General features: G+C 34.1%; 1 protein-coding gene across 1 annotated transcript in view; it reads left to right on the plus strand.

The window, feature by feature from the left end:
* Positions 1–12745, plus strand: part of LRMDA (leucine rich melanocyte differentiation associated) — a 643835-nt gene that overhangs the window by 360648 nt on the left and 270442 nt on the right. Inside the window, exons 4-5 of the mRNA XM_051801025.1 lie at positions 1460–1599; positions 11593–11719. Of these exons, the coding sequence (XP_051656985.1) occupies positions 1460–1599; positions 11593–11719 (267 nt within the window). The remainder of the gene's footprint in view (positions 1–1459; positions 1600–11592; positions 11720–12745) is intronic.

The following is a 12745-nucleotide window of genomic DNA, read 5'->3' on the forward strand; positions in this document are numbered from 1 at the left end:
GAACTTATTTCAAACTCTCATTTTTCTCACTCATGGAGAATATTTGATTGTGATTCCTTGGACCTTAAGGGACAGAACATTAACTGTGAGTGTAGATACATTGATTTTAGTAGATGAGAATCAGTAATTGTTGGCATGATCCTCATGTGTGTTTGAAAATAAAATAAAATTTCAGGCTTATGAAAGGAAGACCACAATTTTAACAACAAAACTGCTGTTTCCATTTTGTATTGCTTTTGCTGCCCTTAAGATATTGGGGTGAGAAATAAAGTAAATTCCATCAGCCAAAAATAACAAAGATAACAGAAACACATAAATCAAGTAAAAATAATAGCAACGCAAGTGAGCTGAGAATTTAAAACAATAGTTGTGACAATAGTTGTGGACTCTAACAGAAGGAGTGGATAAAAACAGAACAATGAAATGTCCTTTAATGGTTTTGAACAATTATTACTCTTGTCTAAGTCAGTTGATTTTTATATATTGGAAACTTTTTACACACATATACATGGCATATTTTTTGAGAATCACACCTATATCTTTGTATGTAAATTGAAGTAAATAAGAATGTATAGTTTGAGTCTTAGAGACTGTCAAACTAAGCTGTAACAAAATAATTTATTTGATTAATTGACAGTGTGCGAATGGTTGAATATTGTTGTTATGCTTAAACCTAAGGTGTAATCTCCAGTATTACAGTAGTTAAAAATAGTTTAACCTTTGTTTGCTTGTTTGTTTCATGAAGGTTTACAATAATAATTGTATCATCCTTATTTATGTTCCAAGGAATATAGTTAAGTTAAAAAGCTTCATGAACATCAAAATATAAGGCTGTTGTAATGCAAAAAATTATACTTTCCAAGTCTTTAAAGCTTCATATACAAAATAATTGTAACACTGAAGTGTTTAAGTTGCACTTAGTGAAGCATTAATTGACTTATACTAATTGAGTGGTTACTAATGTGTTCCTGTGACACTCAAAGCATTTATATGCTGGGAGTGAACGTGGGTTGTTGTGGTTTGATTTTTTTCTTTTTCTTTTTCTTTTTTTTTTTTTTAAACTCATTTTCCAGTGGACTGAATATATTAGTGATGAATGTGCTGTGAAACTAACTGTTTGTTTCCATGCTGGAAAAGTTTCATGGCTCCAGCAATTGCTAGCCATTTTACCACACAGCATCCATCATTTTGTCAAAGTTTTAATGTTTTGTAGTGAACCACCTAGGAAAGAAAGGAGGAGAAAAGAATGACAAAACAGCCCAATTCTTTCATTCCATGCCAAAAAACTGACTGAAGTTTATCCCTGTTTGCCCTTGGAACAATTAATGTGACATTTTCCTGAATGCCATACTAAATTTGATTGTCAGTTATTGAAATGTATGTTTAAATCAGCAGTGATGCAACTCTAAATGCTTTTTTCATTAATGTCATTGAATCCTTAACCCACAACCTCTGACACATAACAGAATTAGAAAGCCTTTTGGACCATTTGGCTGAAGTTGTGCCCTCACTACAGTATCTCAGTTTGCTTGGAAACATTGCTTGCCCAAATGAGCTGGTCTGCAAAGAAAAGGATGAGGATGACTACCAGAGGTACAGGTTAGTGTTTTTGCTTGTAGATGTAATAAGACATGTCAGTTTTGTTTTACTACTGGAAAAATATTGAACTAAAGTCAGCCCAGAGTCTCAAACAATCATTTATGCTTTTCTGAAAGCAATGTCACATATTCTACCATGAAACACCTGGGGATTTGAGTAACCCCATTTCAGTGAGATCACTCTCAGGAACCCTATTTCAAGAAATATTTCAGTGCTGTATAGCACATGTTGGAGTTGAGCAGGTGTGCACAGGATTTCCTGAATGTGGGTACTCATATGCCCCTACTCACAGTATTTCATTCTTTAAGGCCAAGATAAGGCAACATTCACATACACTAAGGGTGACAGGCATTAAAAAAAAAAAATCACTACACTGAGATAACCGGTTGCATTGTCTTCTACTCATATTTGATATGGTGCTGAGTTGCTTCTACTGTAGTTATCAAGGCACTATTAATACAGGACTCCTCCTCTATTGTGTTGCCTTACTCAGAGCAGTTAGATTCCAATTAAAAAAATCCAAACTATATCTATAATGTAATTTTAATGAGCTAGATTACACAAAAAGTCATCTGAAATTTAATATGAAAGCCTGATAAAATATGTAAGTACAACTGATCTAACTGAAATGTTGCTAAAATTACAATGGTTGTTTTTTGAAAAAAAAAAAAAAGAAATACTTTTGACTGATAATGATTATGACTATAGATCCAAAACTTACGGAATATCTGTAATTTTAATAGATGTAACCTTTAGGCAAGGAGACATTGATTATGAAGAAAAAAAAGGTCATTAGAGGTATTTTTCCTTGCTCACATCTGAAACATTATTTCAGTCTTTGTGTGCTGGCATTTTTCACATTGGTTGAAAATGGCAGTCAGAGGCAAGTCGGAACCAGGCAGTACAACCAGGTTGCCAACCTTGCACAGCCTGAGCTTGCTTTTTATTAGCAAATCACCTGCAGTATTCAGACTTATATAATAAAACTCTGATTTTATCTTCATGTACTCTAAACTCTGCTGTAGGAGCTAATACAAAACAATATAAACAGGTTTATTGGGAAGTGTCTTGAATTCAATGCTCTAGGAAATGCTGTACTTTGAAACATCAGCACAGCTGTCCCAAATGTGCATATACTTTTTAGTTTGTTTCAAATTTTTGAGAAGTGTTTTTTTCTTGTCAGACTTTCATCTTTTAATAATTCCACTTTTGAATCCAAGTTTAGCTTGTAGTATTTTGGTTTTCACAAAGTAGAACAGCCTAAATTTAATAAAATATCTTCTCATTGCATTCACACTTAAGTGGAAGGTATGCCTACTATCTAGCTTATGAGAATATAATAGTACTGTCTCTATGTAAATTTATGTGACATGTGCACTAGAAAATTGCTTAAAAAATGAATGATATTTCTACAGTTTACTGTTTTTCACTTTAAGTGTGTTTTCTGACAATATGTCTCCTATTAATCATTTAAGCAAAAATAGTACGTTAAAGGAGCCATTCAGAGGCAAGAACCCATGGTTCATTTAGTGCTCTCTGAAAAAATTCTTTATTGATTGACATCCTCTGTGGTTATGTGATGTAATATTTATAATATGTCACACAGCCATACATCAAAACAAGCATGTCTCTTGTTTCATTTCAATGCAAAAATGTTGATTTCAGAGAGGTCAAGGTAGTTTTAGGTCATGTCATGACAAACCACCATGTCAAAGTGTGAAGTGATTCTATTTATGTATCTGCTGGAAACTGCAACATTGCTTCCATTCTCTTTCCTCTCAATTTTTCAAAACTCTGGGTATTTTTTTCCATATAAGCTAGGTTAATTGAAGTTCTGTTAATAAAGAAGAATGGGCTTCTAATTAGTTGAATGATTTATGGTTCTGCTGTTCTAATGAAAGCTTCCTGATCCTTTTCCATTATTATTTGTTGCATTATATGAAATGTGTTTGCTAGACAACATTAGATTCATAACCCAAAAGCATGGATCCAGCTATCTATCTGTTTTTCTGTCTATCTATCTACCTACCTACCTGTCTTTAGGGGAATATATATTCACCTACATGATGGAACTGATTAAAAGTACTCTTGTAATTTTACTCTGAATAGCTAATTCAGAGTTTTGAATACACATTCTGAAGCATCCTGGACAACTTTTTCTTCCAGTTACAGCATTTTTTTGATGGTTTGAAATAGCTTTTTTTCATAAGAGTTTTTTTGAGAAATTTGCCAGAAAGCATCAAAAGATTGGATTTCAGTGAACTTGAATTATGTAAACACTGTGCTCTACCATAACTTCAGCTGGCTTTGTTTTGTTCTAAATGGGAACTTCTTTTTGTAAATTTTTGCAGTGACCATTAGAACCACAGCTTCATTTTTCATTGAGCTTTAATTTTGTTCCTACTGAGTTCAATTAGAGTTCAGGCTATTTAATTCCTAAACCAGAAAGAGAAAGGTGCAAGAAATCAAAGCTTTGCTTAATCTTCTCAATCCAACAAACTGAAAAGATCTGTAACCCCCCCAAAATCTCAATCTTAAAGAAACGTGGAAAATATTTTTTACAAAACTTAAGGTCCAGTTGTTCATAGTGATCTTAGCAGAGATCTTAACAGAGGTTAAAAGTAATATTGCATATATTAAAAATAATTAGGTTTTACCATAAATACTTAGAAAATATAGAAAACTATGCTTTTTGTCAAGAAATTCCAGTCTGGTTCCTCAAGTAATCCATTGGTATATCATTTCTATAATTTAATTACTAAAGCTCTTCCCTATTCTTTCATTAACAGTACCTTTTATAGTAAAACATTATTGTGATTTTTTTTCTCAAAGTAGGTTTTGGGGTTTTCTTATAAGAACCATATTACTTTTGAATGGGAAATTTTTTAGGGAAAAAGAAAAGCTTTTTCACCCATCCCTGCTACTTCTCCTTACCTTTTAAATTTCTAGGAGAACAAATTGATGAAAACATTTCTATGTTACTGGAATTTTTGCTTGGACAGGAAAAGAAAATGGAAAGTTCCCTTCTGTGGTATTTTTATGAGTAAATTTGTTTGGTTAATTTTAAAAACTTACTTTTTTTTTCCATCACTGTAAAATGGCTTTAGTTTCTTTCTATTAAAAAACTAACTCTGTAAGTTCTTAGTTTTTATCTTATTTTTTTAAGCTTTCTGTATTTGGGTGTTAATATTTTGTAAAAGCATATCTTGGTGGTAAGGGCAAGGGAAAGTAGGATAACTGAAATGTAACGGTGATAGGAAAATTTTAAAAGCTTTTGGCTCAAATAGGAAGCAGGGATCACAGAAAAATAGCTTGCAAAGCAGTGTGTCCTCTAAAATAACCTAGTCTACAATCTCTGCTTTGAAGATTGCATGAAAACAAAGGTCATGACCCGAAGATCAAAGTAACAGAAGTCAACACAGTAATTGCTGGTTGCTTCTGTTGTACTGCATTTGGTCAGTCCTGTGGGTGTATTGTTTGCACTGAAAACTTCAAACGTGGTGTTACTGAACTGTGAAAAATCATCTGGGTCAGAATGTATTACAAAGCAGTTGTGAATGCTGCAGGTGACCTCACCTATTTTCATTAAAGCGATATGATTGTGAAGAATTCATGCCATGTGTGAAGTTTCCAGTGCTTGGTCATTCCTCTTTACTCCTTATTGACATTTCCTGGAATGATGCATTCATTAAATGCTGTTGACATGGAAACAAGGGCAAGTGGAAACAAATGCCTGAGTTTATTTTAAATTAGCTTAAAAGTACATGTACTAGATATGCTATCTTCGGCAGGGGGAGCAAATGATGATAACCTTATGAAGTCCTCTTAAGATATAACAGCTAGAAAGGAAGTGCATGCATTTTGTACGGATTAACTTTTCAAGCTAAATCAACTACTCTCATCCCACAGTTTTGATTGTGAGAAATGGTGTTTCTCATAAATACTTAGAAATACTTAGCATTTTCAGTGTTCTTGCACTTTTCTTTTGTTTTATTGCGGTTTTGTTTTATTGTTTATTTTAAAAATTGATACAGAACTTTTCTATTTTAAATAGTCTTGTTATTGAATTTGGATGGTGATATAAATACATACTCAAGGAGCAATAGGAGACTAGAAGTCCTTGCTCAGTAATGAAAATAATGCTAATATACCTGATCAATACCAGTGAATTACTGTTGAGGCTCTCTTTTAGCAGGAGGGATTGCAGTCTAGTAGTTCTGTACATATTTTTTATGTACTTAATTAGATGATTAGGATATTCCCTTACATCTGTATAATCTGTGAATCTGTGTTGCTTCACTATTTGTCTGAAGTCTTGTCGTTTCACTGGTACCTGGTAGGAAAAAATCTATATGTGATAGACATCAAATGACCACACAACTTTTATCTGAGACTATCCACTGTGAGGGTTCATGAGCAAGAACAATTATGATGTTTTTATTCAGCCAGTAAATTGAAGTCCGTAGTACCCAATTTGTCCATACTAACACAGTAAGTTTAGACATAACTCTAATTATTGTTACACAAATAGAGAGATATTTTTAGAATTCATAGAGTTGTTTGCTACACTGAAGAAAAGGAGAGGGTATTAAAATATTAGGAGGTGATCTGGATTTCTGAGTGACTTGTGAGTCCCTCAGAATTCTATGATCATCACCAAACAGTGCCAAGGCTGCACAGGGTCTCACATGATCCTCTAATGTACCTCATACCAACATTGTGCCCTCACTTCTGAAAGGTGCTGGTTTAAGTTTATGACCTGTCTTCCTTATCTGTGTATTAAAGAAGATTTTTCATTGCAGATGAGAATTCTGTAGCCAGCTATATGCTGTTTGGTGGGGGTAGAGGGGTAAACCTTTTGGAGGGGGCAGAAGAAACAGTTACAGAAGATAATCAGTCTCACTCACTGTTATAAACATGTTTGTTCAATCCTTCTGATTTTTGTTTTTGTCTCTCCCTTTTGAAAACTGATCTAACTTTGCCAACTTTAGGTTATTTATTTTTTTCTAGTTTACAGTAATGTAACTGAGAGCATAATCAGCCCTTCAAAGTTTGAAATAAGTATATTATTTTTATGTTCTATGGTTGTCAAGGAAAGGAAATATAATAGCACAGAAAATAGAAAAATGAAAGTAAACACTTTCTGAAACAAAGAGCATGTTGGTGTTATGATACAGGAAGAGCTAGATATTTCTGCATTCTTCTGGTCAAATATTTCTCAATTTTTAACTCCAGATAAATTTAGTTTTTAAAATTTAAATATTGATGCGTATAGTACAGTTTTATATTCCAGCGTTTGGTAATAAAAGTACAAACTGAAAGACTATACAGAATCTAGTTCTTACCATAGTGTTTCATTAAAGGTTCAGTGGAATAGTTATTTTTTTCTGAAATGTTAGCATATACAAATATATTATACTTTTCTTGTAGCAGCAGAAGAAGAAAAGAACCCAAACAGTTCATTCCCCAAGTAATTTTTTGCCACTTTTGAAATTTTCCTATAATGTGGCCTGTAGTTTCAGAAGGCCAACCATGTTCAACAACTTATCTGCTTTTCAAAGAGAGGTGATGAGTTAATTGAGACCCTTAGATGGTATGATATTATGTGATTCACTGGGGGTTTTTTGTTGTAGTTATGATGTTCATAGCTCTAGAATGAAATTTTTCTAGAACTGATTGATAGTAGCTAGAGGTAGAGTACCAAAGCTCATTAGAACTGAAGCAATTTTTATGTTAGAACCTAAATGGCTACTGAAAAAAGACATAGATCAGACTGAAATTTTACAGGATCTATTTAGCAAAAATAAATGGTTGATTTGGAAGTTATTTGCACCTCTGTGTTTTGGGTCAGGACTGACAAATTTCCTGTAAATGTTTCAAATAGATTTTTTCTTTTCTTCCATGTGATCCTTTAAGGAACACACATTTTCTTTTTCTTCACCTGTGAAAGTCTCATAAGGTGTGAACCTTCAGTGATTTTTTTTTGGGGAGGGGAAGAGGGGATAACCCAAGGACTATGTGTTTAAGTAATGATTGTTACACAGTAGAGAACTAGAATCATACATAGAATATGCCTGCAAGGTAACTGATAAGACTTAGTTTCCCTCTTTGTAAGGCAGAGTTAAGATGACAAGTCTGTGATTTGTTAAGGCTGTAGAGTGAGTCAGTATCAAAGATGGTATTTCTTTATATAAAAGTTAGTCAGGTATTGTTTAATAAATAGCAATAGTTGATCTCAAAGCTGTCTTTGTTATGGGCCTTTCTGAATGCCAGCATGTTTCTTCAAAGGAAGGCTTTGCCCCATCGAGCTTCTACCAATGTCAATAGCAGCTGAGTCCCAACTCACTGTATTCCTTTGCAAATGTCCACTCAAGCCTGTCCCTCTTTTCCAATATCTTGGCAGGTCTGTGTAAAAACTCTTAAAATAATGCTTATCACATGCAGCACTTACTAAATTGGCAAATGAGTTGTTAAGCTTTATTGTCATTTTCACTTAACTAAAATGGAAATAACAAGAAATATGATATTCTCTGGTCTTTTTGCATCTCTGAGACTTCCTTTTCGTGTTTGTTGAATATTTGTTATGAGCTTATTTTCATTGGCCTCTTGGCACTGGGAATCAAGGTGGGAGAGATGATTTGAACAAAAGAAGGTGTAACTTTACTTACTTACATAATTAATTTCTTTAATCTGTTATGAATTAGAAGATCAGTTTACAGGCAATGTTTTCTAAGCACCTTTCTGGTCTACCTGATTTTTATTTTTCTTTCTCTGAAGCTCACTTTTATCCTCATCACTGAAGATATTAACCTTTTTTCACACCACTGCAAAGATTTTAAAAGCTGGTAACAGCAGTCTCAGAACACATGGTGCAGTGCTAAATTTCAAGACTATTAAGAAAAAAAGAGGGGACAGGGAGACCCTGCCCCTCCAACTTCTAACCTAAAATAAACCTTTCTAAACTTATAATGTAAAATTTAGATGAATCTTTCTTCCTTAAGCAGTATTCTTTTAACTAGTGTTTTATAAGTCTAAAACAGGTGCAATGTGTCACAAAATTTATGGGTCTCAGTGCCTGCCACAAAGTATTTTATGATGGCTGCTTTCTGTGTTATTAGTAGCTGTCTTTTTCTGCAGCCATTGGTGTTTGATAATAGTCTTAAAACACCCAAAATTACTTACCTGCAAGCAACATTCCATAGTCCCTGTTGACAGTTTGAATAAGTTTAGTGCCCTTTTGTTGTACTTTACCTTCAAAACAAACTGATTGAACCATCAATAGCTCCTGAAAGCTGACAGAGGCATGTCATCTGGTCTAACCCTCTGATAGTAGGTTATCTGTGGGAGTTAACCTCCCTGCATTGTTAACTGAAATGTTTTATGTACTATGCAACTTTAGGATACTACTGTGATAACCTTAGTAACTAAGTCATACATCACAGTAAAGAGATTTTGGGCAACAAATAACCCTGGATTAAATTTACAAGGGTTGAATTGATATTGTAGAGTGTTCATTCCCAGGCTTTGGTAACCCTTTCCTGTATTTTTTTATGGCAAACTTATGTTACATTTAGATTAAAGCTGCGTCTTCATATTTCTAGCTAAAATATATCTGGGAAGCTCAGTGTTTTTCCTCAGCCTTTTAATAAAAATGTATCGTACTATTTTCAAATCACATAGAAACTTCTTATTCCATATTTAGTAAAAGGAATATGAATAAATGGGATTGTATTTTTAATCACCTTTTAAAATAATTAATTATTAATGTACCTTCCTTCTACTAGTGGGATAACCTTTGCTTCCTTAAGAAGTGCAAGTTTAAAAAAAATCAACCCCAAACCTGTGACTTGTGTAGTTAGCTGTTTAGTTTGTGTGGGTAGGATTTTTTGGTTTTGTTTCTGGAATTGACAAGTACTAGTGCTAATTCTGTTTTTTGAAATGCAATCAGTATGGCTTAAAAATACAAAAATACATTTGTATCAAGGAATGCTATTATAATTTTAAGCTTTTTTGAAATGATTGAGAGACTGACATTAGGGCTGTGATCCAAAGTCAGCATAGATGACAGTGCTGTCTTAATCTGTTGTCATTTTTGTTGCAGCCTGCTTTTCAATGGCATATTTCATTCCATCATTAAACATTTGCTGATTTTCTAATACCGATGTTTTCTTCACCTGAATATTCATCTTTTCTCACCCTACACTTAGTGGGTGTCTTTACTCATTTTTAGCTTCACTCTTCTTCACTCTTGACATATTGTTTCTTTCTGTGCATGTCTTCATTTGAAAGAATCTGTTGTCATCAGAGCTTTTCTGCCAGTAATGCAAGATGGATAGGTTCTCCTCCACTGAAAGATAAGGGCCAGCAAAATGCCAGGGAGGACTGGAAGGGCAGCCAGGAAAGCTGGAATGAGTCTGAGAACGTGTCTGTCTCAGATCTGTAGCTGTTGTTTTAAAAAAGGTCTTAGGAGATGTTCTGTTTAGTAAAGTGACTCTCTTTTTCTTCTGCTAATATAATTGAAAGCCATAGATTGAGGAGTCACATTTAAGAACTGAGCATTTTCAGTTCACTTGTTAACAATTTATGAAGCTGTTGCCTCAGAGGAATGGTGTACTTGATGGAAAGGTTTATTTGCACTGTTAAATTTTGCTTGATTTTAGAAGGGGGAGCGTTACAGTCTTTTTCACGTTTATCTGTTCTTGACAACAGTATTATGAGATAAACTTTTACCTTTTAAAACAATTTTTTTTTGTGTGTTATTCTCTTTCAAAATGTTATGCAGTTTTGTACTACTTTGATTTCTTCCTCCCGTTGCCAGAAGGGATTGGTATGATTAGGAGCTCTCTGACTGACTGGAGTTTTATGAAAACAGCTAGGCATGGGGAACATTATCAATCACCTTTCTATGCCCTGCCAGGAAAAGTCTGACACTTCCCTCACTTTGCAGTGTTTGCTTCACATTTGGTTGACTAAATGCAAATTACATGTACTTGAGGTGGTTAGATATTTGGATTTGCCATGGTTGTGCCTTACTTTGTGTTTGATCTGCCATGTTCTCTCCCTCTGCAAGTGAGGAGCCAATAGTATTTCTCTGAAGCTAAAAAGCTGCTGTCTTTTGAGTAAAAATGATAAATAGAATATAGCACTGATGAATCCTAATAAGAACTTTGAATTCTTAAAATATGTTTCCTATAAATAGTCTCTCCCTCTGTGCTTCTGCACTTAATTCTGAGCTGGGATCTATATACCATAAAGACACCTTGTCTCTCTGGCAGGACCAAATTGGAATCCTTCCAAATTATGACTTTGTCAAAATGTAGGTCTGGAGTAGAGACCCAGAATAACACTCCATGCTTATTCTTTAAAAATTCTTTCTTTTAATGTTAAGAGTTTTGAACACTGACATACAGTCCTTTCAGGGCAAAGAATGGTGTCTTAGTATGTATGGTAGAAGACAAATTATACCCCTCCCTGATTTACTGTTCATGTGTCTCTACTGTTGATGATTATTGTGTTTTTAGGAATATATAAAAAAAAATCTGAAGTGTTGGAAAAAGAATGTTTTCTAAGAACTCTTTCAGAGAAGATAGCAGGCAGTTTCCCATTTCTCAGATTGATTTTCCCCTGCAATGTGAGATGGAATCTTTCATATCACTCAAAATTCCTTTTCCCAAACAGGCAGTTCAAAACAATTTCCTATTTCTTGATATACTTTATACCTCACCAAAGTCTATAGAGAGCATACACGTCCATGGTGATAACTGTGCTTGATCCACCCAGTATTAAATTTTTTGGGGCAGTTTACAACAAGCTTCATTTGAGAGAGTAAAGTAAGTATTACAACTTTTTACTTAAGATATATTGCATGAAAAAGGTGAACAGAGAGAGAAAACAAAGACTGTTGTTTATTGCTGTTAATTTTAGTCATTTAGTCTGTAAGTATGTCTTTTTTTATTACTGGATTTTAACTGTGTGCATTTTGACATCTCTCAGATATTTTGTCCTGCATAAATTGACGAACCTGAAATTTCTTGATACTCGGAAAGTAACCAGGAGGGAGAGGGAGGAAGCCTTGGTAAGAGGTGCCTTCATGAAAGTGGTTAAGCCCAAGGATGCCAAGGTAGGAGAGTAAATGGAAGTCGTAACAGTAATATGATTCATTTACACCATTTTAAAATAACTCCAAAAGCCTGGCTGTGTCTCTTGCTAAAGTAACAGGTGAAACCCTTCAAGTGTAAGGATTGACACATGTGGTTAGGTGAGAGACAAAAGCCTTAGTCATTTTTCTGTGTTTTAATATAAAAATTTACAGTTACATCCGTTTACTGGGATGTGGCTATGTTATCAAATTTCTGCTTTTAACTTCTGTTTCATATAACAAAGTAACTAATATGTGTCACTGAGCTTAAAAGAATAGTTTTACCCTGTCCAAGGATGTGTAACCTGTGTGATGTACTTTTCGTGAAAGAATGCAATTTTTCTGACAAGCTGTCCCCTGCCCTGTATGTTAAACTCAAATGTCTCTTGCAGAGCACACAACTATGGTGTTTACTGGCTTTTAGTGGACCAGTTGATTCTATTTTTGTATGGTGTTACTGAATGTGGTATCTTGCTAATAAGCATTGACAACTTCAGAGAGACAGTTTCAGTAATCTGAGCATTTGCATAAACTCTGGGCATGGTGCTGAAGCAATCAGAACACAAACATGAATTCTCCACTTTGCCTTCTTTTTCCATTGTTGATCAATATACAGTAACAGCAATCTGAGTGCAGAGTCCTTTAGTGCTGCAGATCTTTCTTAAAACTCCACCCAAGTTTTCAATCTACTTGCTTTCCGTTTGCTGTTTTGTTCTCTAAAATATACCATCAATAATTTATTGCAGATTTCCAATAATACTGAATAATAAGCAGTTATGGAAATGCACTGTTTGGTAGCATAACAGTGTTGCTGGATAAATGTATTATCATGAGTACAATTGCAGTGCATTACAAATTTTTTCAGACTAATTCATTTATAACTACTAAAATGTTAACAGTTCTGATACAAGCATTGCTTCGATATATTGTTTACCACTGCCTTTAGTTACTTCAGTTTCACATATGTAATAAATGAAATAATTTATTCTAAGCTGTTTTGTATAACTT

Source organism: Manacus candei, unplaced genomic scaffold, assembly GCF_025592945.1.
Source record: "Manacus candei isolate 608988 ecotype Guabito, Panama unplaced genomic scaffold, ASM2559294v1 h1tg000050l, whole genome shotgun sequence".
Lineage (NCBI taxonomy): Eukaryota > Metazoa > Chordata > Aves > Passeriformes > Pipridae > Manacus > Manacus candei.